This window comes from Perissodus microlepis, chromosome 1, assembly GCF_051167445.1.
Source record: "Perissodus microlepis isolate ML-2025 ecotype Zambia chromosome 1, ASM5116744v1, whole genome shotgun sequence".
NCBI classification, from domain to species: domain Eukaryota; kingdom Metazoa; phylum Chordata; class Actinopteri; order Cichliformes; family Cichlidae; genus Perissodus; species Perissodus microlepis.
Genome location: NC_140461.1, coordinates 38408789 through 38435574, shown reverse-complemented (window position 1 = coordinate 38435574; position 26786 = coordinate 38408789). Strand labels below are relative to the sequence as shown.

Sequence of the window (26786 nt, the reverse complement as noted above, 5' to 3'; positions counted from 1 at the left end):
TGCTTTTTATACAAATTTATTAAAAATCTTAGCCACTTGTATACAAGTCTACAAAAGTACAAATGGTTCAAAAACAACAAAACAACTAGTTTCTCTAGGTATAAAACCCAACAGCAGCTCACTACAAACACTGTCTCAATGCACATCAGCTGTAGTTGTGGGATAAGCTGTAAACATGCATTTTTGTACCCAATATTAGTGACAACTTCAATCTCGCACATTTAAATCCAAATGTTGCCAGAATCTGCCTTAAAGTTCCCATATGATAACACGTGTTCCAACTCTACTTTCAGAACTTTGGCTTAGGAGACTATGCAAAGAAATCACAGTGATTTAATTTCATCTTTTCAATTCTTAACAGATAAAAGGTAACAGTTTTTAATTCTATTCATTGCGATTTAATATACATTTTTTGGGGAGACGTTTGAACAAGATGACATCTTTTAAATGTTTTATTTTGTCTGAAAACCAGACATATTCCCTTCATTGTCATGTAGAAAAACTGTCACATCAGGGAGCAGAATCAAATGTGCATTTTTTTTTTGTCTGTTATTCTTTTATCCAAAATTGGAGGTCACATGACATATCTAGACGGGTGACTTCTTTGTGCTTTGTGTTGCATGTTTTCAGGCTAGAAGTCACCCGTTTCCAGCTCACATTTCATTATCATTTGATACATGGTGACGCTGAGCTGCACGCACACATATCCCATTTGGCCAGGAATTATCTCAGAGTATGTGACGGAGTTCTCTGTGGGGAGAATGTTATCAGTTCTCCACCTCTTCCTCCTCCTCTGCTTCATTCTCGACCTCAGGCTCCTCTTCCATGCGCTCATCGTCGTCCTCTCCTTCCTCATCTCTGCTCTTATTATTCTCTGTGTCGACCTTCTTCTCTTTATCTTTCCGTTTCTGCTCAGACACCTTCTTTCCCTTCTGTCCTTGTTTATACACTGTTGACAAATACAAACACCTGCTGTTACTTGCAGTTAATTATATTTTACTTTAGGGCTGCGATGATGATTTGTTGACATAATTGATGACACTGACTAAAAATATATACTTTTTTTTTTTTTAAAAAGGGTCAACATGTGATTTTAATGTTCAATGAGGAAATTAGCTTTCTCCAAAAGGTGGATGGGCAATAGGGTGAGGATTTCACTCATTGGTTAGGGGTTCAAGGTAGAGTTGCTACTTCTCCACATTGAAAGGAGCCAGCTAAGCTCCAGATGGGCATGTCTTACCAGGAGGCGGCCCCAGCGTAGACCCGGGACACGCTGGAGAGATTACATCTATTAGTTATAATGCATGCACCACACTACTTAGTCGCAATTTAACATCAGTGTGTTTTAAGTGTTTTCCTTCTTCGTTGTCTGTCTGGAGTGTAACGTGTAAGGTTGATAATGCACAATGAGAGGTGCTGCATTGTTAAAAAGCATGATATACTATTGAAGAATGTGATAAATGGTTTAAAATGCCTCTGTTTAGAAAATTTGGGGCAATAAATAAATATTAAAGTTAACTTACTATCAGAGTGTATATTAGCTTTAGAGTTGTCTGTTATTAGTTTTTGACATTCTCCATTAAACGTTCTCAAATTTCACTTGATATCTGAGCGTTTCTCAGTTTTAGTCTGGTGAGTTTACTTTTTGTCCCGCTCATTTAGGCGCCTAAGAAACTAGTCACAAAAACATCCCTAATACATACATTAGTGTTGTTTTCACAACTTCACAAGGAAATGAATAAAAGTCCTGATGTTACTGAACTTATTGTGGACTTATTAAAATATCTTTAAAAGCTGAGAGTATTTTCAAAGTTTCACCTTCCAAAGCTTCTCTGAGGGGCTCCAGGAACCTTTCGAACTCCATCTCCTCCATTGCAGCCAAGACGTCTCCTGCATTCAGAGTTTTTCGCTTGGCCTTCATAGCAAAATTATTTGCGCTGAGGAGAAGAAAAAAAACAAAAAAAACAACAACAAGCGGGGGGGAAACAATAAAACACATTTAAACTGAAGCAGTTCGTGAATTAACATTCACATCATAGCATTCTTAGCTTGCTGCTGTGCTGGAAATTAGAATAAAAATTGATTTTATTGTCGTGCCAAAAGCACAACAAAATTACATGCACTCTTGATAAACTTTTATTCTATGTATAAAAAAAAATTTAAAAAGAGAATTTCGAATAAATAAAGTACAAAAAATATATATAAATATTAGGGGTGCAACGATACTCGTATCGATATTGAACCGTTCGATACAGTGCTTTCGGTTCGGTACGCATATGTATCGAACAAAACAAAAAAAATTATTTATTTTATCAACTTTTCTTCTGACAATGCTGTCTGTGTTGAGCGCTCAGTGGATCTGCGTTTGACTACTCCGCCTAGGCTGCACCGTCGAGTGCAGATCCACTGAGCGCAGCGCAAGCTAGCAAGACAGAAGCTAAGCTCGTTGCAACATGGGAGCTGCCTCAACGCTACCCGAAATTGAACCTCCCCCACCCTCATTCAGATCTGGCCTTGGGAACTATTTTGGTCTTCATGTGAAGTATGACCCTGAAGGTAAGCGCGTCATGGACAAAAGTAAAACAGTATGTCGGATGTGCCACGCAATGCTCAATTGGTCTCACCGTCCAGCCCCACGCACGGGACGATTTGCCGCGTTATGGCGCGTTAATGTCATTTTAACGAGATTAACGCTGACAGCACTAGTGGGAACACAACGAATATGACTGCACATTTACGCCGACATCATCCTAGTGCAAAGACAAGTGGAAGCAGACAAAAACAACAAGCACGCATGCTACAAACTTTACCCGAGTCATTTAGACAGCCGTTAGCACATGATTCTCCTTATGGGGACCTGATATGTTTAATATGCTGCTGAGAATATAGCCCAGAAGAAGCGTATAGTATAGCTTTTATTTTGGAAAGAGCCATTTCTCTGTAATAAACTCTTTTCCAAAGATGAGTGATTTCTCGATCAGATAGATTTATTTTTTTATTATTTTGTTGTTTCAGCAACATTAAATTTAAAAACTGTACTTTTGAGTTAAAATATATATTTATAATTTTAATAAATGACAAATTAAAAAGGCATGAACATTTTTTTTGTATTGAAAAAATATCGAGCCGTGACACCAAAGTATCAAACCGAACCGAACCGTGAATTTTGTGTATCGTTGCGCCCCTAATAAATATATGTGCATGTATGTCGGAGTCATTATAATTTAGGGCTGGGCGATATGAGGAAAATGTAACATCGCAATTTTTTTTTTGTGTGAGGCTGTACCGCAAAACATGATATATTTCGCGATATGTCTTGAGCCCCAACGCCCCCTGGGGGCAAAGGGGGTGAGCTGCAGTGTAAGCCTCAGTGAAGTCAGGTTTTTTTTTGTTTGTTTGTTTGTTTGTTCTTTTAAAGAAAATATCAGCATGTGTGGTCCACAGAAACCTCAGAGTCCCAGCTTCTTGCCGATAGCCGTTGTAGCTCATATGACAGCGGGTTTAAAGTTGTCTTTGGTGTGTGGGGAGACGTTCACATGCCGAGTTTAAAACAGTCTTAATTTTGCAGTGGATGACTTTTCAGCTGGTGGAATAATTTCGTGGTACTGCTACCTTTTGCGCCAATAGTTTTACGACATGTTTTGCAAATTACCGTATTTTGTTTGACATATTTATGCTCAGTGCATTGGGCAGTGTTGGGCGGGGGGGTTAATGATGAATTCACAGCATGTTAGAGGAAATAAAAACTGACTTAAATGCAGACAGCTTAATATTTCCATGGCAACCTATACTCGAAGGTTACGTTTAAGCCATTTTAACCATCATACGTGGAAAAACTCGAGATACAGCAAGTATATTCGAAATATCGCCCGCCCCTATTATAGTTGCTAAAATAAAATAGTGGTCTATCACATTATGTAAATGGGATTTATTACTTCTTACCAGGAGGTGGCATATAACACAAACACACTGGCTGCTTGGGATATGGCTCTTCTTGCTTCTTTTGACACATTCACCCCATCTGGGAGCTGTTGAAAATAAACATTACAGAAGTGTTATCTCAAGGGTACACTACATACACATTATCAGAAAACACAGTCAGCCAACAAAGGCCCATAAGGGGTTGGCCAGTATTGCATTAAATTATTTTTTCATGAAATAACAAGCAAATGAAGCTGCACCTGGAGACGATTCCAAGTGTTGAACTTATATTTGGTGGTTGTTCACCAAAACTCAATATGAGGTCCAACATTGAGCCTGACTGATATGTCAGTCAATCAGTATCAATACCAGCCAATAAAGAAACAAGGGACAAGAGTAACATCATTTAACCTGGTTATAAGAGTTGATGTTACAAAATTTGCCCACCTGAGGGCACTTTGCATCTTCCCTGTTGGCAACACCTGTTTGGAACGCCATAAACATAACCAGCTGAGTCAGGCAGAGCATAATAATTCACAACCTTTTAGTCACAGCATAACCTGCTAAGCCTGCAATAATCATTTATCTTTTCTCCAACAACACAATCATAATTATTGATAGTCTAGTTCTATAAGTACAGTGAAACCCCGACTTACGAATACCCCGTTACGAAGGCACTGAACGGCAATATTTTTGCCCGTGTTACGGCAAAATGCCCGAGTAACGAAATCCGCTGGCTCTGATTGGCTGAGCCTACAATGCCTTCCGAATCATGTGACAATCCCTTGGCTTCCATACTTGCGCTTCGCTGTTCCACTTGAACGACGTATTGTTGTTCTAGTTAGCAATTAGCCTATAGCCTATCGTTCAGCATCGCCTCAGTCAAAAAGGCGTGATGGGTGCTTCGACTTACGAAAATTTTCGACTTACGAAAGGAACGAATTAATTTCGTAAATCGGGGTTCCACTGTAGTTCTGTCTCGAACTGCGCCATTCTTATCCATGCTTCTCTGCATTGATAATGCAACACATTTCTGACTGCTTTACTTTTTCGAGTGGTGACCGTGAAGTTACATAAGGGTGATCGCCATTGAACATAAAAACAAACAAACAAAAACAGAGAACGTAATGTAGCTTACATTCACAGGTGATGATGAATATGAAAATCAAAACAACTGGAATTTATCATAAATGCTTTAAAAAAAAAAAAAAAGAAAGCATATAGATGTCAATAACCTGCGTATGTGTACAAAGTTTTGTTGAGACTGGCCCATTAGGTTAGGAGATAATATACACAGAGACATATATGCTTACATATGCTATGCTTGTTACAGTAAGGTGTAATGATAGCAAACGTGGCCATTAGGACTCATTGTGGAGATGGAATCTATATACATTTATATCCCTCTATATAATTCCGGTACCAGATGTGCTTTCCAGTATTTGCCAAAACTGATCGGTCGGGTCAGCCGGTTTACTGATAATGAGGTTATTTGTGGTCTTATCTCCTCTTGCTTTTGAGCAGAACTGTATCTTGGATTTAAATAAATAAATAAATAAATATCAGGCCACGACCAACATGTAAACTCATTCTTAGATGAGGGTTCCTCCTGTCACTATGGTCTATCAGCTGAGTCAAGCCGGTGAATATTCCTCCAGAGCTCAGACTGTACGGAAAATCTTCATGTAGGAAAAGAGGGAGAATGGGTGAAATTCGAAGGCGACTCAGGTACACAAACCTTAGAGACTGCTATAAGCTTAACAAGCTATAAGCTTGACTCACTTAAACATGAAATGAGGAACACTTGTGTACTGGGGCAAGGACCTGGAACTGACAGGGTTTGGTATTCCTTTTCATCTGGACCGTAAAGCAGAGACTACCAACAAGCAACTGTCTCTTAAGCAGTAAGTGGCTCTATGTTTTTATTCCAACTGCACTGAAACACAAAAATCCAGCTGTTAGTTGTAATGTTTGGGTGTGTAAAGCACTTTAAATGGGGCCCGTGTGAAGGAGAGCCTGTCTGAATCGGGTGACAGGTCGTTCCCTGGACCAACAAGCTGGAGACTGATTTACACACAGCGTAGTGAGGAAAACCTTACGTGTTGGACTCCAAATTGTCTGTCTGGTGACTGGGCTCTCCTCACTGTTCTCATTTATAATGCGCTTTACAAATCCTAACAGCTGGATTTTCCCATGTGAGTGCAGCTAGCCAAACAACAACATCGCTAACATAAACTAATTTAAGTCTGTTAGCCGCAAACAACCAACCCAGTAATGTCAAGTTCTGTAATGACAAGCTGATGTGTTCTAAAAACTTTAAGCACTTGTGTCTTAAATCCAGCTTCACAGGCAGCACTACATCTATGTCTGTTTTTGAGAGCAGGGCTCCATGGTGTCAATCATCTCTAATTTCAGAGGGTTAAAGCTGGTGGTCCCGATGCCATTTGTGGGCACAAATTAGGGCTGTGCGATATGACCAAAATTTCATATCCCGATATAAGAATTCTATCGTCCCGATAATGATATAAAAAATCACAAAAATGTAACATTTTCTGTCAATTCTGTGAATCTCATCTTGCGTGAAGTGTTTCCAGTTGCGCGTCATGTAGCTGGAGTCGAGTGTTTTAACCGATGCATGAAACGATACATTTTTAGACATAAGTTGTAACGGCCGCCGTTTTCTTTGTGAGTATTTATTACATGGCGTGCTGCGGGGAAAAGCCTGTTCTAACGTTTGAGTCTAAGGTTTATTTTTTAGCACCTGGCGGCTCTTTTTTACCTCTCATCCGTAAATAATCTGCTCTTTCACGTGATTCTGTTTATTTTGAAAAGTCTCAACAGGATCTTGAGCTTTATTGTGAAAGGTTTATGTGGAACATAAACAAGCGGACACGCGATGCTGTTACCGTCGTTGTTGCTAACCACAATGCATAAAAACAGGCGCTTGTCTGTCCGTAGTGTGGTTATATTAAATATAAGAGAAAGAGAGAACTTTAATAAATTAATATAGCCACTACAGTGACCATCAAAACGATGAAAAAATATTACCGTAAACAGTTTATTTTGCGACACCACGAAACAAACGATAGCGTAAAATGAAACAATACACGTTTTTATATCGTCATCCGATATATATCGTTATATCGAACAGCCCTAGCACACATTGCATCATTATGCTGACCAGCTTAGTGCGGTCAGCATTTTATTTCCCTAGGCGGCCTCGGACCCGTGGATGTGGTGTAGACCACAGAAATCTTTGCACGCTTATCCGAGCCGGAGCATCTGATGTTAGAATCTACACCCTTCAAATGGCTCTACTAAATGTAAGATCTTTAGCAAACAAGACATTTGTATTAAATGACTTCCTAAAGTCCCAACAGCTGGACTTTCTGTTTCTGACAGAAACATGGCTTCAACCCGGTGAGTCTGTAGTTTTTTCAGAACTGGTTCCTCCCGATTGCTCATTTTTCAGCCTCCCTCGGTCCTCTGGTAGGGGGGAGGCTTGTTCAACGCTCGATTTCATTGCCATCACCCATTACAGCACGATTCATTTTCTAGTTTTGATCTCCAGCTGTTTGAGTTACACCTGAGCTCTGCTGCGCCTTTGTTGTGTGCCCTCATATATCGTCCTCCCAAGTTTAATAAGGATTTTATCAAAGAGTTTTCAGATTTTATGGCTGGAATTGTTCGTGAATTCGACAGTTTTTTAATCCTTGGTGATTTTAACATCCATGTCTGCTGTGACTCTAAACTTCTGGTCAAGGACTTTTTAAATATTATTGACTCTTTTAAATTGACCCAGTGGGTTACTGGTCCCATGCATGAAAAAGGTCACACACTAGACTTGGCGCTTTCCCACGGACTGTATGTGTGCATCATGGAAATATCTGAGTTGGGCAATACGGGAAGACACAAATGCATGGACAAGAACCTCTGCAGTGTCGCTTGACAAAACTTGTCTGATTCTGGCGATGTTCCTCAAATGATAAAAGGCGGTCGTTGTTATCTCTTTTACATGAGATTCAAAGGAGAGCACCATATCGAACCACACACCCAAGTTTTTACCTTGTTCCTGCAATTTATGGCACTGTCATCAATTTTCAAGATGAAATTTTGGGACAAGTGCTGAAATTTGTGTGGCCCAATGACCATCAACTCTGTCTTATCAGTATTTAGGAGCAAGAAATTATCCGATAACCAGCCCTTAATTGCAGATAAACAATATTCTAGTTTAGAGACTTCAGCACAATTTCCAATGGTTAAAGGAACATAAAGCTGCAGGTCACCAGCGTAACAATGAAAGGTTACATTAAAAGAACGTAAAAGAACACCAAGAGGCAGCAGGTACATAGAAAACAGCAATGGTCCAAGTACGGAGCCCTGAGGGACCCCATGCCTCACTGCACAGGTCTCTGAGAGATAATTTTTCAAGCTAACAGTCTGAGACCTCCCAAGCAGGTAAGATCGCAGCCATGATAAAACATTTCCTGTAATTCCAATAAAATGTTCAAGCCTATCCAATAAAATGTAGTGATCCACAGTGTCAAACGCAGCACTTAGATCCAGCAGTAATAAAACTGAAGTGCGATCGTTGTCTGCATTTACCAGCAGATCATTTACCACTTTGACTAAAGCGGTTTCTGTGGAGTGATTTGGTCTAAAAGCAGACTGAAACGGCTCAAACAGATTGTTAGTTGACAGATGCTCAGTGAGTTGCTTAAAAACCACTTTTTCAAAGATTTTAGATAAAAAAGACAGATGTGAGATGGGTCTATAGTTTGCGACCATGTCAACATCCAGTCCAGGCTTTTTCAAGATCGGCACTACCACAGCTGATTTAAAACATTCAGGAAAGACTCCAGTCGTCAATGAAGTACTTAAAAGAAACAGAATGTAGGGTCCTAATGCTGACCACAGTTCCTTTATAGCCCGGGCTGGTAGAGGATCCAAAGGACAGGTTGTACACCGAGCTGCTTTTACAACCTTAGTTAATCCAGACAGAGAAATAACCTTGAAGTCATGGAACAGTTTATCAGCACCAACAGGCAAAGCAGCTGAGTAGTCTGAGAACAGCTTGAGGAGGGAGTAATATGATTCCTAAGTGTTTCAGCCCTGTCTCTGAAAAACGTACGAAAGTCATGAGCTATCAAATTAGAACAGCAGAGAGTTGACTTACTCTCTTTAATTTGCACACTGTGTTGAAAAGGAGTTTTGAGTTATGTTTATGGCTCATGGTGAGATTTGAGAAATAATTTGCTTTCGCTGTCAACATCGCTGATTGAAGAGAAGACAATGAGTCCTTCCAAGCCTGGAGAAATACTTCTAGTCTGGAAGATCTCCAGTGAGCTCCTCATTTAACCAGGGCATAGGGTTCCTTTTTTGACATTTCAACTTCCTTACAGGAGCAACAGAGTCCAGTAGTTCAAGAAGTGTATTATTAAGATTCGCAGTCAAGGTGTCCACACATAACTCCTGGGTAAAAATAGGGTCCAACACATCAGGTAGATGTAATTTAACTCCAAGCAATGCTTCGGGGCTAATATTACAAGATGATCTGAGGGGCAAGTTTCCCCTCACAGAAGCTGGAGATTTAGGGATTAAAATATCAAATAAAATTGCGGAGTGGTCTAGAATAGGTAAAACATAATTTTCAGTCATTGATACATTCAGCCCGTAGCCCAAGACAAGGTCTAGAGTGTGGCCCTTGCATGTTGGCCCAGACACAAATTGTGTGAAGTTTAAGAAACAGTTACATTTAAGAAATCTTTGACCAGGGGTTTATCCTCACAACACAGATGAATGTTAAAGTCCCCCACTATAAGAATCCTTTCATAGTGAGCGATAAAACATGTCAAGAAGTCTGAAAATTCCGAAATAAACAAGTCATTATATTTAGGTAGATATAGATGACTATAATTAGAACCACAGGACAGCCTAAAGTCAGAAGTTGGGACTCAAATGAGGTAAAAACACCAAGCCTTTGTATCTGTTTGCATTTAAAACAGTCTTTGATGATAGAGGCTACCCCGCCTCCCCTCCCACACAACCTGGGGGAGCTGAAGAAGCTGGCATCAGTGGGGCAAAGTTCCAGCAAGGGTGCCACTTCACCAGCGCGCAGCCATGTCTCAGTTAGGAGCATGACATCAAGCTCATGAGTACCAAAAAAGTCCCGAAGAACATGAGTTCTATTTGATACGGATCTTGCGTTTAAGAGAGCTAATTTAACCATCCGTGGTAGTAGGCAGTATTTGTAGGTTGTTCATATTTGCTCCACCTCCCCTCGTATCCCGTCGGCATGATGACCAATAAAGCAGCCTCGGGTGAGTGTGCTCCGATGACGTCGGGTAAATAGGAAGAAGGCAGCGCTGTTTGAGGCCAAAATAAAGTCCTAAACAGCCACGGTCACCGATGGTAAGGACCCGCCGCATCCAATTTCTGACCCGAACACGCTTCCCAGAGCGTGTGCCGCGCATTCGTCCACTTCTCCAGCGCTTCCGTTTCAAAGGATTCCAGGGGGGATCACAGCGATGCAGTTCCCCCGGTACCGACGCCAGAGGGAGTCCTCCACATCGCTCGCTAACGCTGGGGAGCTTCAATAGTGAGTCACGGATATTAACCCTTTAAAGCCGGTCGGAGCGAGCACGCTCCGTTTTGCGTAACTATTTTTAAATCCCTGTAGAACCGTTTTTCGTTTTTCCTGCAGTATATAAAAATTGGTGTATCTCAAAAATAAAACTATGAAGACACTCAAAATAAATTTCCTGTTGTTGTAAACTATTTTTTGCAACTTTTTTGTATTTAAAGTTTTGAGGGATAAACCTCTTAAATTTCTCCAAGTAGAAATATATGTAAAAAAAAAACCAAAACGATTTTCAATTTTTTTGTAGTTTATTGCAACTTTTTTGCAATTTATGTAGTTACTATGGACATAATGCATACATATTATTAAAATATGGGCTATAACAGTTGTATTGATGTATAGCAACTTGAAATGCTCCCAAAAATGGCACTACAGCATGTAAAAATATAAAGTAAGCTCTGGCGGCCTTGGTTCTATGGTAGGTCTTAAAGGGTTAAGCAGTGTCTGTCGCTCATATACCAACAGGGCGTGGGTTTTTAAAACTAGCAGGGACACCACTAAGAACATAAAACATAAACATTGCAGAACCAAGAGACGGCGTGCCATGACATCCGGCACCATCAAAAACTGCAAAGACACAGTTTGTCTCAAACTTCGTGTCAGTAAACAGTCACACGCCTCAGGTACTTTTTAATGTCCTTAATCTTTTTCTTAGTTCACGTGATAATGTTGGAGTCATTTCTTCACCAAGTATTTGTGATGATTTTTTTTTAGCATTTTTTACGACAAGATTCTATCTATTAGGGCCCTTGTCTCGTCAACTGCTACCTCAGATCCTAGTCTTTCTCCTATGTGCTCAGCTGTCTTAGAGCAGTTTGAGCCAGTCTCCCTTAATGACTTGACTGAGGTAGTTAGTAACCTTAGATCATCATACTGCCCCTCTGATTGTCTCCCCCCAAGCTTGCTTAAAAACACTTTTAATACTGTTGGGCCTTTTATCCTGAGATTAATTAATACGTCCCTTGCTACGGGCTGTGTCCCATCATGCTTTAAACAAGCTATAGTTCAGCCTCTTCTTAAAAAACATAACCTGGACCCAACTGTCCAATTACAGGCCAATCTCAAAGCTTCCTTTCCTGTCTAAAGTTTTGGAGAAAGTGGTCTACTTACAGTTGCAGGCCCACCTTGATTTTAACAAGAACTCTGAAAAAAAAAGCAGGGTCAGACTAGGGCTGGGCGATATGGCCTAAAATTCATATCGCGATATAATTTAAAGCACGTGCGGTAACGATATATATTGCGATATATTATTTTCTTCTGTATAACGTATTTTCCACACTATAAGCACACTTAAAATCCTTTAATTTTCTCAAAAATCGACAGTGTGCCTTATGTATGAATACTGGTTGTGCCTACTGACCTCAAACCGATTTTGGCGTGCAGAAATCTGTTAAAAAATATTTTAGTACAACTTTGGTAAGCCGCACTGCTTGATGGATTGTCAGAGCATTATGGCTGCCGTAGTGAGGAGCTTCGCGGAGTAATCTGGGTCCAAAACTCTGTCTGCTTCAGGTCCCAAAGTCAAACGAACACTGAGAGTTAAAAACGGTCTAAATTCTTTAATCTTTAATAAAATCATCAGCATTGCTGATTAATTAAACTAATTCAAACGTACAGCTCTGCTACCACTTCCGACATAAATGAAGACAGAAAACTAAACAGCAGTGGCGTTTGCAGGGTTACTGAAGTTGGACTACCTGGTATATAATGTTGTGCTACGTGATTGCTAGCGACACAGCTATGTTAGCATAACATTAGCACAGTGAAGCTGGAGGATGAACGGCAACTTTTTTTCCCACTTGATAAAAGTTAAGGTGAGGGATTCTGGTGGTCAGGGACAAATTCAATGATTGAAGAGCTGAGGAGCATGCGGGACGAGGACAAAAAAAATGATACTCGGCACTGAGACAAGTTCACAACTGAGACAACTGAGCTGAGAGAAATTAAAATACAGGAGTGTTGCTCCACCATCATCAGCCGGCAGGCCACAGCCAGGCTCCCCCAGCAGCCGGCAGGCCACAGCCAGGCTCCCCCAGCAGCCGGCAGGCCACAGCCAGGCTCCCCCAGCAGCCGGCGGTCCCAGCCAGGCTCCACCATCAACCAGCAGGTCCCAGCCAGGCTCCACCATCAGCCAGCAGGTCCCAGCCAGGCTCCACCATCAGCCAGCAGGTCCCAGCCAGGCTCCACCATCAGCCAGCAGGCCCAGCCAGGCTCCACCATCAGCCACCAGGCCCAGCCAGGCTCCCCCATCAACCAGCAGGCCCAGCCAGGCTCCACCATCAGCCACCAGGCCACAACCAGGCTCCATCAAGAGCTAGTGAAGCTACAGGAAAAGGCAGGCCCAGAGTTAGCAAGCATCAGGATTGATTGAGGCTGCAGTAAAAAAGGGGCACATGTATTTAGAAGATGCCGCCTAAAAGAAGTAATGTCAATGAGGAGGAACTGGAGGACATAAAGAAATCTTTGAACTTTATGTCAGAAGAAATTACAACCATTGCAAAACAACAAAAACTGATAATCAACTTAATTGAGGATATTAAAGAATTAAGAAGGCAAAGTGAGGAAAAGGACAAGAAGATTGCTATGTTGGAAGTACGAGTGGCAGAGTTGGAACAATATTCGAGAATAACAGATGTAATAGTAACGGGTCTGGAAACCAAGCACCAGACATATGCACGAGCAGCAGCAGAAGAGAGAGGGGAGCCGCCTGAGCAAGAGTTGCGCTCCCTGGAAGAACAGGTAATGGCCTTTTTCAATAGTAAAGGCATTGAAATAGATAGTAAGGACATTGAGGGCTGCCACACTCTTCCAAGGAAAAACAAGAATCAAAAACCTACCATTATTATAAGATTTGTTAATAGGAAGCAGAAGAAAGAGCTTCTGAAGCAAGGAAGAAAGTTGAAAGGAACGAATGTGTATGTTAATGAACACCTAATCAAGAAAAACGCAGATACTGCAAGACAAGCAAGATTATTAAGAAAACAGAAGAAAATACAGTCAACCTGGACATCAGATTGTAAGGTGTTCATTAAGTTAAATGGAACACCGGAGCAGGCAAAGGTCTTAGTCATTAAAGAGCTGACAGAATTAGAAAAATACGGCTGATAAAATGTAAGGCAAAGCATTGGGATGGTCGATGGTACTTTCAATGAATTGTCAAATTGGTTGGTACATGGCTTAGACAAAGTATTGTTAAAGGTGATGGTATGTGGATAAGATATATAATAAAGTCAGATGTCTGACAGATTTCAAGTAACAAATCAAATGGATGTTGAAACTGGGACACTAGGGTATGATAGCAATATAGATCCTGACTGTAATTTTTTTACCAAAATGTTAAAGGACTGTAATTATTATACAATGGAACAATTTAATAGGAACCTAGAGCGGGGTAAGAATATAACCATGGTTCATTTCAATAGTAGAAGTCTATATGCAAACTTTCAATTTATTAAAGAATATATAGCACAGTTTAATCAACCATTTGGTGTGATAGCAATATCAGAGACTTGGATAAACACTGGAAAAGAAGAGGATTTTGAGTTCGAGGGATATGAATTCCTCCACTTAGATAGGACTAATAAAAAAGGAGGTGGGGTGGCACTCTATGTTGATAAAAATTTAAGGTTTGAAAAAATGAGAAGAATGACGAGGGTGGTAGATGGAGTGATGGAATGTATAACAGTGGAAATAAATATGAAAAAACAGAAAAATATGATTGTCAGTTGCATATATAGAACACCAGGGTCAAAGATTGAGACTTTTAAGGACATTATGGAGGACTTGTATACAAATCTGAATCAGAAAAGAATGTTTATCTGTGGAGACTTTAATATTGATTTATTGAACCCAAATCATAATAAGAGTATTGAAGAATTTATTGATTCAATGTATTGTATGGGATTATTTCCCCTGATAACAAGACCGACGAGAATAACCACTCATGGCGCAACTCTATTAGATAATATTTTTACAAATGTAATGGAAGAAAATATAAAAGGGGGGATATTGATAAATGATATAAGTGACCACTTACCAGTTTTTGTAACTTATGACTGTTGCTATGAAGTTCATAGAAATGAATGTAAGACAATATATAAAACAATTAGAACAGAAAAGACAATGCAGTGTCTCAAAAATGAGTTAATAAAACAAGATTGGACTATTGTATATAAACACAAGGATGTCAATAAAGCCTATGAGGCATTCTTAAGCATATTCATGGCCTTATTAGAGGAAAACAGTGTACTTATTGAAGTCAACAGGAAAGATAAGTATGCAGGAAGACCATGGATGACAAAGGGACTGCAAAATGCCTGTAAAAAAAACAAACAAAAAAAAAAAAAACACCTTATATAGAGAATTCATTAAAAAGAGAACTACAGAATCTGAAAAGAAATATAAAAAGTATAAAAATAAATTAACTAACATAATGAGAACTTGTAAAAAAGAATACTTTATCAAAAAGTTAGAAGATAATAAAGATAGCATGAAAGGGATATGGAAGGTATTAAATAGTATAATAAAAAATGGACCAAGGACTAATGACTACCCTGGGTATTTTATGGAAGGGACAAATACTATTAGTAAAATGAATGAAGTAGTAAATGGATTCAATGAATTTTTTGTAAATATAGGGCCAAAACTGGCTGCAGAAATAAAGGTTGATATGATAGAAAGGGAGACTGGAGGAAACATTGAAAGGAATGCAAGTTCAATGTTTTTAAGAGCAGTGGAAGAGAAGGAGATATATGATATTGTCAGTGGACTTAAGAACAAAACGAGTACTGACTGTCATGATATTGATATGGTAACAGTAAAGAGAGTAATTGATGGTATTGTAAAACCACTACAATATATTTTTAATTTGTCTTTCCAGGAAGGGGTTTTTCCGCAAAAAATGAAAGTTGCAAAAATTATTCCTATTTATAAATCAGGTGAAAAGCATTGTTTTACAAATTATAGACCAGTGTCGGTACTCTCCCAGTTTTCTAAGATACTGGAAAAACTATTTCTAAAAAGATTTGATAGCTTTGTGGATAAACATGATTTGTTGGCAAATTGCCAGTATGGGTTTAGGAAAAATAGATCAACAGTTTTGGCATTGATGGATTTAATGGAAGAAATAACAGAATGTATGGATAACAAGAAGTATGCACTTGGAGTCTTTCTAGATCTAAAAAAAGCATTTGATACTGTTGACCACGAAATTCTAAAAATCAAATTGGAAAAATATGGGTTCAGGGGTGCGGTACTGGATTGGATAAACAGCTATGTGATGAATCGACAGCAATATGTACAAATAAATGAGTTTAAATCTAAATTGATGGATATTGAATGTGGAGTACCTCAAGGATCAGTATTGGGTCCGAAAATGTTTATTATGTATATAAATGATATTTGAAAAGTATCAAAGATACTAAAGTTTGTCATTTTTGCAGATGATACCAATATACTTTGTTCAGGTGCGGAATTTCAACAGGTTTTGGAGGTGATCACACAGGAGTTGAAGATATTAAAGAAGTGGTTTGATAGAAACAAATTGTCCTTAAATTTAAATAAAACAAAATTTATGTTATTCGGAAACTATAAGAAAAACATTAACATTGAAATTTGTGTCGATAATATATATATCTAGAAAGGGTTAATGCCATAAAATGTCTTGGTGTGATCATTGATCAAAAGGCCTGTTGGAAATCACACATCACTTATGTGAGGGGAAAGTTAGCACGGGGCATTGCTGTCTTGGGGAAAGTAAAAAAATTTCTGGATAGGAAAACATTGTATATGTTATATTGTGCTTTGCTATTACCATACATGAGTTATTGTGTAGAGGTTTGGGGAAATACATATAAAAGTAATATTCAGACTATAATGATAATGCAGAAAAGGGCCATTAGACTAATAAATCAGGAGGGGTATAGGGCTCACACAAACGCACTCTTTATTAGGACGCAAGCTATAAAATTCCAGGATCTGGTGAAGTTTAAAACAGTGCAAATAATATATAAGGCAAGGAAAGGGATGCTCCCAATCGAAATAAGTAAATGGTTCTTAGAAAGAGAAGGGAGGTATAATTTTAGAGGGAAGTGGAATTTAAAATTACAAAGAGTAAGAACAACATTGAAAAGGATGTCTATTTCAATAGCGGGGGTTAAATTCTGGAATGAGTTAAAAGAAGAAATAAAAGGTCAGTAGTGATATAAACCAGTTTAAAATAAAACTCAAAAAAGAAATATTAAATAAGTATAAGAATGAAGAAAATGCAATTAACCCAAGACAGCAGTCAAACTCATGCTTATTTTCTTCTGCAAATTAGCAAATCTAAATATAGTTTTAGTTGAACATGTGAAAATATTTTTTTGAGATGTTATGTTCTAAGTTGAAGGCATTGTATACGTTTTTGTTGTTCAAATTTAGATGATGAGGATGTAAACCTGAGGGGGTAGGGCTAAATAAGTATATACTTCTGCCTACTCCTTTTCAAACAACTGTATGGAATGATTTTATGAAACGTTGGTGAATGTATATGTTTGAAATAAAAAAAGAACTGAACTGAAATGCAATCGCATAGCAGGATGCTATACACGGGCCAAACTTCAGTCAGGAGAACAACTGAGATAATCCATCCACAATACGAGGTTAGTTATTAATATACTGCAACAACATGGGAATAGAACAGCTGCGAGAGAATTCAACATTAATGAATCAATGTTACGGAAGTGGAGGAAGCGCAGTTTTTGGCTTTCCCCATATTTCAAAAGTGCTTCATCTCTTTGCTATGACTGTCGGCATAATTTGCAGATGATAATGGTTTTAGCCCCTGCGATGCTTTCGAACAAAACAGGCGCAGCTTGATGACATCATCAACATGTGCTATCGCGATAGAGCGGTATAGTCAAAATCTCTATCGTTGGCCAAATTTATATCGTTTCTATCGTTTATATCGCCCACCCCTAGGTCAGACCATCCCCAGCTCTTATTACGCTGCCTTGACGACATCAAACATTGGATGTCCTGCAGGATTGTGTGGAGCTCTGGTTCACCCCAGTGCTGTGTTCATCTGGCTTTTTTAACCCACATGAGTCACTCTGAAGGGGCACACAAACTGCAGCAGCTCTGCACTGAGGAAACAAGCTACATTCGCTTATTTTGTGCAGAATACTGTGGGGCGTTATAGTATATTGATCAGCAGCTGCCCACATTAAACTGTGACTGTCACCAGTTAATGTAGTTGTGTTTTCTGAATCAGCAGGTGTTGTTAAGCAGGTGAACAGGATTTCCGGTGTTCCAGATTATCTGGCGTCGCGAATTAACTGGTGACGGTCGAACAGACGTGTGGTAGACTTGCTTTTCAGGAGCCGCTACCGACAAACCAGCAAATAAACACTAAATATTTCATCTGTGACATTTGCGAGGTTACCTCAAACACAGTCTGTCCTGTTGCTCATGAACAACAAGATATTTAGAAATGTTGCACGTTTACCTGGTGATATTCTCGTGCACGAGGCAACCGCAAAAACAGCAAACACATAAACGTCACCACGCCGATGCTGTTCACAAGACAGCAAGAGTAAACGATCTGGAGAATCTCGTCTTCGTTATCGTTCCCCTCGTACGTTTTATTACTCCGATTTCAGCGTTTTCGCTTCACAACTAAAGCGTGCAGTTTGTGTGTACTCAAATGGAGTCGAGTCAACTGTGGCCAAGTGTCATAGTCTGCAGCTAGATTAACTTGTAACACACATCTGCAGCACGTTTGAATTTGTTTCGTGCACAATACGTTTGTAACTTTCATTTTTTTCTGTTTGTGTGTCTTGCAAATAAACCTTTAAACTAAACAAAATGGTATTATGTCTTTATTTTTGGCCTACATCAGTAGGAAATGTCAAATATTATAGACAAAGTTATAGAAATCACCACTCCCATCGTTCATCATGATTTAATTTTTTTTTTTTCCATAACAAAGAAATACACCTTGAAACGAATATATCACACATTAATATTCCCCTAGTGTTGTAACATCACATCCTGTTAGCATAGTCTGCCTGTGTTTTTTCTCTGGAAATCAACATTTTGGTCCAATATAGGTAATACATCAACATAGCTGGAGAGAGTTGGTAGTTATATACAGTCTGTATAAGTGTGGTTAATTTAACAAACACAGTTAAATTAACCACAGTTACTGTGAATTTACAGCAGTTAGACAGTGATTAGTAATAAACAGCGCCAGTGTGATGAGTAAAGCTTGTGAGAGTGAGTGGATTTCAGAAAGTGAGTGACTCACGTGTGTCAGTTAGTCTGTCATGTGTTTTTGAGTGTTGAGGTGAGTTAGATTTTTTTGTTTTAAAGCTAAGTTAAGAATATTCATAATTTAATTTCCAGAACTTTCACATGGTGCAAGTGATGACTGACATATCACATAGCAGCTGGAGCAGTCTCAAATGGAGTTCAGTCCACTACTGCCACCTGTGGCCAAGTGCCATAGCCTACTACCAGATTAACTTGTAACACAGCTGCAGTAGAGGCTGAGCGGCTGCACTTACACCTGGAGCATTCAAGTCGACCCACAAACATGTGGAAAGATGCAATGCCAGCAACGTGGATTGTCAGGACTAAAACCAGTCATTACGCAAAGACAACAGGGATCTTTTTTTCTGTTTATTTAGCATTCGGAACATTTGTAGTTGCCAGGGCAAGTCCAAAAAAACCCCAGAAACAATTCACAATAACTGCCATCTCCCTACAAATGTTTGTTAAATGAATCACACTTCAGATCAGACTGTATATAACTACCAACTCTCTCCAGCCATGTTGATGTATTACCTATATTGGACCAAAATGTTGATTTCCAGAGAAAAAAAAACACAGGCAGACTATGCTAACAGGATGTGATGTTACAACACTAGCGAAATTTTAATGTGTAATATATTTGTTTCAAGACATATTCCTTTGTTATGGAAAAAAATATTAAAATCATGATGAACAATGGGAGTGGTGACTTCTATAACTTTGTGTATATAATTTGGCATTTCCTACTGATGTAGGCCAAAAATAAATACATAATACCATTTCATGTAGTTTAAAGGTTTATTTGCAAGACGCACAAACAGAAAAAAAATGAAAGTTACAAACGTATTGTGCACGAAACAAATTCAAACGTGCTGCAGATGTGTGTTACAAGTTAATCTAGCTGCAGACTATGACACTTGGCCACAGTTGACTCGACTCCATTTGAGTACACACAAACTGCACGCTTTAGTTGTGAAGCGAAAACGCTGAAATCGGAGTAATAAAACGCACGAGGGGAACGATAACGAAGACGAGATTCTCCAGATCGTTTACTCTTGCTGTCTTGTGAACAGCATCGGCGTGGTGACGTTTATTTGTTTGCTGTTTTCGCGGTCACCTCGTGCATGAGAATATCACCAGGTAAACTCGCAACATTTCTAAATATTTTGTTGTTCAACAGCAACAGGACGGACTGTGTTTGAGGTAACCTCACAAATGTCACAGATGAACTATTTAGTGTTTATTTGCTGGTTTGTCGGTAGCGGCTCCTGAAAAGCAAGGCTGCCACAAGTCTGTTCGACCGTCACCAGTTAATTCGCGACGCCAGATAATCTGGAACACCGGCGAGCTGATCGACGGTGTCGTGAGGGAAATGTCACCACGTTATTTAGGTTACAGAAAGACAGCGGACGGAACATCTGAAAAACGGAGAGTGGAATACGTAAACAAATCTAACCGGTTACCGTAAAAAACAGTTAACCTGGGTCACCGGCGACCTCCCAGAATTGCGTCGTGCATTTGTTTAGCGTATTTAACCATCCCCGGCGTGTATAAAACAAACAAAAAGACCAACCGCGTGCGCGACATTGTGACTGCTACCGTGTTTCGATGTTCACACTCACCGCCTCCTTGATGATGCGGGTGATTACCGCGTTGGGAAGGTTCAGGTCTTCTGGCCTCTCTGCCATTGTTCTCACTGTTTAATGTGCATTTATCTGGGCCCGTTGTATGTGCGCCGCTGTTTCCGCCGTCCTAGGAGAACAGATTTAGCCGTTATCGTTGCTAAAAGGCTGTGGAGGACTGTTACCGCTGAGCTAACCGATTAGCGTCGTTGACAATGCTGTGTGCGTGGAGTTCCTCAGTTAAGCAAGCCAACGTTAAAACTCTCTCCGTTTCAGGGCGTACGTTATATGAAGACACTGATATTTTATCTGGTAAGTCTGAAAGGTTAAACTACAAACTCCGGTTGAAGTTGTACGCGTTCACGTCAGAGCCGACTTGTTTTCAGACATTTCCCGCGAATCTTCCAACTACCACGAAGCTCCTACGTCAGCAATAAACTTCGACCTCTGACCTTCTTGTGACGTATGTCCGCTTTTGACCATTGACTGACATCTGATAAAAGCAGGGAGCAAAGCACTGAGCAGCATATCAGTCAGCATATAAAAATGCCATAAATTTCATCAGTTAGGCTGAAATAATTTGTTTCTAGTGGCTTCTATTGTAAGTGCTCTATATTTCAACATGATATCCTGTATGTGTCCTACACTGAGGACATTAGAAGCTGGTCATTTTCTTAGAATGGAGCTAAAGATAAAACCAAACAAACTTTCATAAGGGATCTTCATTCTGCAATAAGGGATATTCAAAACTTATAATGTTATCATTAAAAATATTAAAATGTGAAATAATCATCAATCTTGAACAAAATCCAAATAATCTGTTTATGCAATACCAGGTGCTGTAATCTTCTACACACAAACATCAGAGAGCGCTGCTGCTCACTCAGTGGAGACAGCATCAACACAAATATCAATTAGATCTTAACAGTTGGGGATTTTGCTTAGAAAAACTACAAATGACAGTTTAAATATTGAAACTAGTCTTTTAGACAGTTTTCTAGTAGAGGTTTGGGTTGTGAGTTTTACACAATGAACACTTTCATAGATGCTGCAATGTCAAATTCTTCATGTGTGTACATGCACAGACCACATGTGCATACTGTTGTGCACATAAACTCACAGATGTATATGACAACTCAGGTTTGTGGCATTAAATTTGTATTATAATTTTTAAAAATGTAATACATATACATTTAATACAGATTTTAATAGACACTTTTCAAAACACAGCCTATGCCTGATTCTCATACATGCATTTGTTTACTCAAAATGTGGATATTGTGTGGAAAAAAGCAGATCAGCAAATCTGTAGCTGCCAGCTCCCCTCTAGGCTTCACCTGTGCAAAACCTGTGTCTCTGAACTGGACCTCAACAGTGTTTGTGGTCTCATAAGCTCTCCTGTCAATTTTAGTTTGCATACTTGGATTGTTCAAATATATTATGCTAAATATAGACAGATTTTTCCACAATGGATATGATAGTAAGAGTTAGTAAACCTCTATTAAAGTCTCCCTCTGCGGCCTGTCCGGTTGTTAAGTGATGACGTGACGAATCCTACTTCCGGGCCTAAAGTAGTCTGCATTTAATATGGCTTTTGTGTTGTTAACATGTTTAATGTTTTGTATTTTCTTCTATTTAATCTCAAAAAGCTCCTAAAACAGTCAGTGATCACTGTTGACCTCCCTCGTCTTTTATTACCGCTAATCATTTATTTAAGCTCAGTTTTTAAAACCTTAGGATGTAACTACAGCCCAGCCCATGCAGCAGTATATGAATGACTAACCTCGTATTGTGGATGGATTATCTCAGTTGTTCTCCTGGCTGAAGTTTGGTCCTTTTACAGCATCCTGCCATGCGATTACATTTGTTCCTGACCACTGAGAACACTCACGTTAACTTTTATCGAGTGGAAAAAAAGTTAGCTTGTTTATATTATGCTAACATAGCTGTGTCGCTAGTGGTCACGTAGCACATCATTATATACCAGCTAGCCAAACTTCAGTAACCCTACAAACGTCACTGCTGTTTAGTTTTCTGTCTTCATTGATGTTGGAAGTGATAACAGAGCTGTATGTTTTAATTTGTTTCCAAAACCCCGCAGTCAGGACATGCTATATTGTATTTAGATAGAAGCTGGCGAGCTAACTTCCTGCTAACTTCTAACTCCGTTAAATGTCATAAATTTTCATGGATGCCTGGATGTTAAACTCAATTGTTACACCTGGTAGAGCAGAACGCTGATCATTTTATTAAAGATGAAAGACTTTAGACAGTTTTTCAACTCTCAGTAATGCCATAGTGATCGTTTGATATATGGAGCTGCAGCGGAGTTTAGGCCCAGACACGGCTAGTGACGTCAGACTTAACGACCGGGTTGTTTCTTAGATTCAGCAATGAAACTGAATTTAAAACAAAACATAGATGACATTCTGTCGCCTCGGCAACCACCAAGATCTCACTGCCTACAGACATTCAGTAACTCTCATTGGATAGTGTTAATAAATATCTTTCACTAAATATGAACATTTTCTACCTGTCCTTGTTTAAATTATGAAAGAAGTTATTATGCCTGAGAATCTGGCAAATGTCGAATACGTTTCCACTAAACAGTCGTCTTCTACTTTGTTTTTTTTTTTTTTAACAACCATTTTTAAAAAACTTATATTTTGCTTTTGTTTTATTTTTTACTGCAATTCCTTTAGAGTAGCGGTTATAGTGTTGATTCAGTATGTGCTACAAAATAAAAGCTTTTCCTTTACAGTAGGTTTGTGGGCATTTTATTTTGAATTGTTCCAATCATGGCACTTCAAAGGAACAGCACTTCAAAGGAACAGCCTGTGATGTCAGAGTGCACATTCTACTGGAAAAACCCTTAAATAGGGGAGACATTCAACCAACTTTAGTGGATCTCGGATGGCAGAAACACAAAACAACCTGGTTGTTAAAACAAAGACAAGGCAGACGCAGAGAAACGCTGACGCATCTACAATGGCAGAAGCAAAAATAGAAATGGTCATCACACCAAAAATAACAATCGTGCAAACGCCAAAACCTGAGCTTGAAAAAGCCGCACAACCAAATCCTGAAAAGTCTCCTGTGGCACAACCACAAAAGGAAATGGTTGTGAAATCAAAGAAACAAAAAAAGCAAAAACAGAAAAGAGTGGCCGAAGAACCAAGAAGACCAATTACTCGGGCATATGCCCAGACTCTTCTTGAAGCTCAAAACAGCATGGGTGATGGAGCAAACCCGAAAAATGAAGAAATGCAAGAAAACACCGAAGCCACTTCTGAAAGGGAAAAAGCTGAATCCCTCACCATTTCAAATGCAAAGGAGGACATGAATATGGAGAGAGAGGGAAATGTGAATAACCCCAGCAGACCAAACCCTGGGCCTAATCGAGGGACTTGGCAATATCAACCCAATCCCACATTTAGACCCCATCAGGGCAGTGTCCAGTTTAATCCCTGGCACGAGATTGCTGCTCTCAGACAGCAACTGGAAGCCTCCCAATACCATCAGAACTACCTTTACTGGAAAATGGTAGCTGCAAACAAGAGGGCCTCTTATCACCAGTTTCAGGTGAACAACCTTCATGCACAAATGAAGGACAACAACAGAAATCATGAGGAAACGATTAAAGACCTCATAGAGCAGCTGGAGGAGGCTTCTAGTAATAAGCCCAATGACATCAGTGAGACAGACACTCTCACAAATGACAATGAAGCTATTGTCATACTGGATGAGGTGATGGTTACCCTGCAGGACCAAATCAGCCACCCTACCACAGAGCAGAGTGTGGAGTCTGCCACTCCAACCACAGAGGCTTCACACACTGACTCTGTAGGACTGTTGTCCTCTAAGGAGGCTGAATTTGAGGTCCAATGTAGAATTCAGCAAGAGCAGATTGAGATGCTCCAGAAACAGCTCCTAGCAGCTCAAAATCAGCTTGAAGAGCAGGCCGTTAAACATAGGCAGGAGCAGGAGACACTCAACCTGGAAATCAGTGGCCTGAAATCCCAGCTCTGCCCCAACAAGGCCCTTCATGATTTGAAGGTAGAGTCTTTTGGACAAGAGCTGAAAGAGGCCAAAGCTTCCTCACTTAAAATCGCACAGGAGCCGGAAGAACAAAATTCCACTGATGCAAATGAAATGCAAACATCTGAGCCTCTGAAAGAAAAACACGCTGGAGGAGAGAAGATGGAAAAAGAGGACTCACTGCCATCCACTGCAATGTCTCTGCTGGAGCCTCTGAAAGAAAAAGACTCCAGACAACAAGAAAAAGAAGAAAAAGAGGACTCGCCTGCATTGTCTGTGCAGGAATCTTTGCAAAGTCTACGAGACAAGCAGAAAATGTTCACAGTGAAGGTGGCTGAACTCGAGACTGAAGTTAAGAGCCTGCCAGAGATTCCACCAAGTAAGAAGAAGAAGAAGCGGAACTGGCTGCGTCCCCAAGTTCACCTAATTGGTCTCAACATTACGTTCTAAAAATCATATTTATATACAACTAAATTGTCAGTGAACATTTGAACCCCACTCGGTCGAGACAGAAGGCCACTCCTTCCTGAGCCCGGTTCTGTCAAAGGTTTCTCCCTATTAAGAGGGAGTTTTTCCTCTCCACTGTCGCCAAGTGCTTGCTCATAGGGGATTTGGGGGATTTTTTTTTAACACCAACCACTGATAAGCTCACTGACATCAAATTTAGGACTCAGCAAATATATAAATGGATGAGGAATCATCCATTTAAAACATGTTTGCTGAGTCATATTTAGTTGTATATAAATATGATTTCTGGGACACTAAGGCCAATCACAGACTAATTTGGACAATTGGTAAAAAAAATAAAAAAATAAATAAATTGGAAAAATTGGAAAAAGTAGTTGTGTCATTGTTTCATGTAGATTTCAAATAACATGCCATTTTATGTCAACATATTTTTGTTACATTTGTAGTGCTCGTGGTCTTATATTCTTATGATCCTGTTCATTTGATGAGTATATCCTTCTGCCTTGCTTCACATATTTACTGCTGCTTGGCTAACTTTAGTCATGCTAGCATCAGCACGGGTAGAAACAGATACACATCAGAGTCATTGCATGTAGCTTGTGTTTATGTTCAGAGTGACATCTGATTTAAAGGCAGGCAGCAAAGGACACTGAGCAGCATATTAGATAGCAGAGAATTCAGCATTCTGACTATTTTCTTAATATTCTTACAAAGAACATAAAATTAAATGCAACAGATCTGAGACTTTGGTGGTTGATCCTTACACACAGGCAAAGGAAAAAAAATCCCCCTCAATAGATGGTTCACAGACGCAGGTCCAGTGGAACCCACTTTCACAAGGAAGGAAGAATCAATTACATAACACCTTTTTGTCAGCTCCATCACCCAGAAACCTGTCACTGCCAAACAATCCGTTTCTAAACGTTTTCTAGAGTCAAATGTGAGGCCATCTGTGTGTCAGCTAAAGCTTCTTATAAATTAGGCCATGCAAAAGGATAATGACCCCAAGCACAGCAGCAAATCTCCAGACCTCAACCTGACTTAAATGCTGTGTATAAAGGAATGCTTGTAAATGTCAATGAATTGAAGCAGCTGAAGTTATTGCTGCTAACTGCTGGTTCTGTAAACTACTCATAGAATGATCGTGATATCGAACTAAAACAAACGCCTGAATCCTAAATTGTGGATATCCTATTGTGGTGATCTAAAATGTAACACTAAATGTGACTCAGAATTCCTTTTGTATATATTATTTTACATCCAGGAGTGAATATATACTAAAGAGTATATATTTTTCATTATGGTCAACAATAAAAGGGACTAAAATCTGGATTTAGATACATGAAAGTCATTTTGTGCTGTCGCTTGCATTTATGTACTGTCGCATACATTAAGCCTAATTATTGCCTGAGACTGTTCTTGTTAAATGATGAAAAACTCAAAGGCACGTTTCAGCAGTGGATCTGTGTGAAATCAGCAACTTGCAAAAATAAATCAGAATGTGGGCTATTGATTCTAAAAACAGAAATTGCAAAGAAAGTTCAACACTTACTAAAAGTGCAATGAAATCATCTCAGCAGCTTTACTCATAAAATTATTGCCGTTAGCTGAATTCATATATTGTATCTTTACACACACATATACACACAACCCACTGATGTGGGTTGTACAAACATCAGTGGGTTGATGTACGAAGCCTTTCTGATGTATGAAGCCTTTATTTGTCAGTTACAATTTACAAAAAACAGTCAGTGAAATTACATGTGTAAGAAAGCCTACCAAGCGGTATGTTATCCCAGTGGAGA

General features: G+C 39.4%; 2 protein-coding genes across 2 annotated transcripts; one reads left to right on the top strand and one right to left on the bottom strand.

Moving 5' to 3' along the window:
- On the bottom strand, positions 1 to 20891 carry pole3 (polymerase (DNA directed), epsilon 3 (p17 subunit)). Its single transcript, XM_084923068.1, has 4 exons — positions 20476 to 20891; positions 3943 to 4028; positions 1819 to 1937; positions 1 to 949 (listed from the first exon to the last, which is right to left on the bottom strand). Exons 1-4 carry the CDS (start codon positions 20539 to 20541, stop codon positions 768 to 770), a joined length of 453 nt encoding a protein of 150 aa, XP_084779194.1. The 5' UTR covers positions 20542 to 20891; the 3' UTR covers positions 1 to 767.
- Positions 12931 to 13721, top strand: LOC146394243 (uncharacterized). The gene has a single exon (XM_084923056.1). It carries the CDS (start codon positions 12968 to 12970, stop codon positions 13664 to 13666), a length of 699 nt encoding a protein of 232 aa, XP_084779182.1. The 5' UTR covers positions 12931 to 12967; the 3' UTR covers positions 13667 to 13721.
- Positions 20892 to 26786: the final 5895 nt, after the last annotated feature.